The sequence below is a fragment of the Rhincodon typus genome, unplaced genomic scaffold (genome assembly GCF_021869965.1).
Source record: "Rhincodon typus isolate 14 unplaced genomic scaffold, sRhiTyp1.1 hic_rhity00000422, whole genome shotgun sequence".
In the NCBI taxonomy this organism is placed as follows: Eukaryota; Metazoa; Chordata; class Chondrichthyes; order Orectolobiformes; family Rhincodontidae; genus Rhincodon; species Rhincodon typus.
The window spans coordinates 18,554-19,471 of NW_025966060.1; the positions used below are offsets into that span (position 1 = coordinate 18,554).

At 66.0% G+C, this 918-nt stretch overlaps 1 protein-coding gene across 1 annotated transcript in view; it reads left to right on the plus strand.

Moving 5' to 3' along the window:
• The window catches only part of LOC125488328 (probable E3 ubiquitin-protein ligase DTX3), a 3,569-nt gene continuing 2,651 nt past the window's right edge, over nt 1-918 (plus strand). The window contains exon 1 of the mRNA XM_048621297.1: nt 1-806. Coding sequence (XP_048477254.1) covers nt 234-806 — 573 coding nt within the window. The 5' untranslated portion in view covers nt 1-233. The remainder of the gene's footprint in view (nt 807-918) is intronic.

Sequence of the window (918 nt, forward strand, 5' to 3'; positions counted from 1 at the left end):
CTCCTCCGGCCCCCTACACCCCCTCCCTATCTCCGTCACCTCCTCCGGCCCCCTACACCCCCTCCCTAGCTCCGGCACCTCCTCCATCCCCCGACACCCCCTCCTTATCTCTGTCACCTCCATCCCCTTACTCCCCCTGCCCATCTTTGTCACACACCAACAGCGCCCCACTGCCTCGGCACTGACCCTCCGACAGCGCCGGCTCCCTCGGCGCCGACCGTCCGTGCAGTACGATGATGGGTGCCCGTGCTGGGAGTGGGTCGGGGGAGGTCCTGGTCCCAGCCGAGGTATGGGATACCCTAAGGGCAGACCCCCGTCTGCATGAGTTTGAGGTGAGCTACGACGTGGAGGTGAGTCAGCGCCAGGGGTCAGACCCTCACCGGGGGGTGTCTACCGTCTGCCTGAGCCCCCGTCAGCCCAGCCCCTGGCACTGGTTGGCACGGGCTAGGGAAGAGTTTATCCGTCTGTGCGGGTCCGTGCTCCCACGCCACTCCCCCCAACCCTCCGTCCCCCGGAGTCTGTCCCCCGCTCCCTACCGTGACCCCTGCCCCATATGCCTGGGGGAGATGACTGAGGCCAGGACCCTCGATGGCTGTGGACATTCCTTCTGCCCTCCCTGCATCCAAGGGGCATTCCAGGTCCGCCCCGTCTGCCCCGTCTGCGGCTTCATCTACGGCGTTGTCACCGGTGACCAGCCACTTGGTGGCTCGATGTCATCTGCCAAGCAGCAGGGACTCCAGCTGCCCGGGTACGAGGGCTCAGGCAGCATCCAGATCACCTACACCATCCCAAGTGGCATTCAGGGGGTAAGAGGAGACTCGGCCTGTCCTCAACCTCACTGGAGGAGGTGACGGGGATAGGGAGGGGGGTGTAGGGGTCTGGGGGAGGTGACGGGGATAGGGAGGGGGGTGTAGGGGT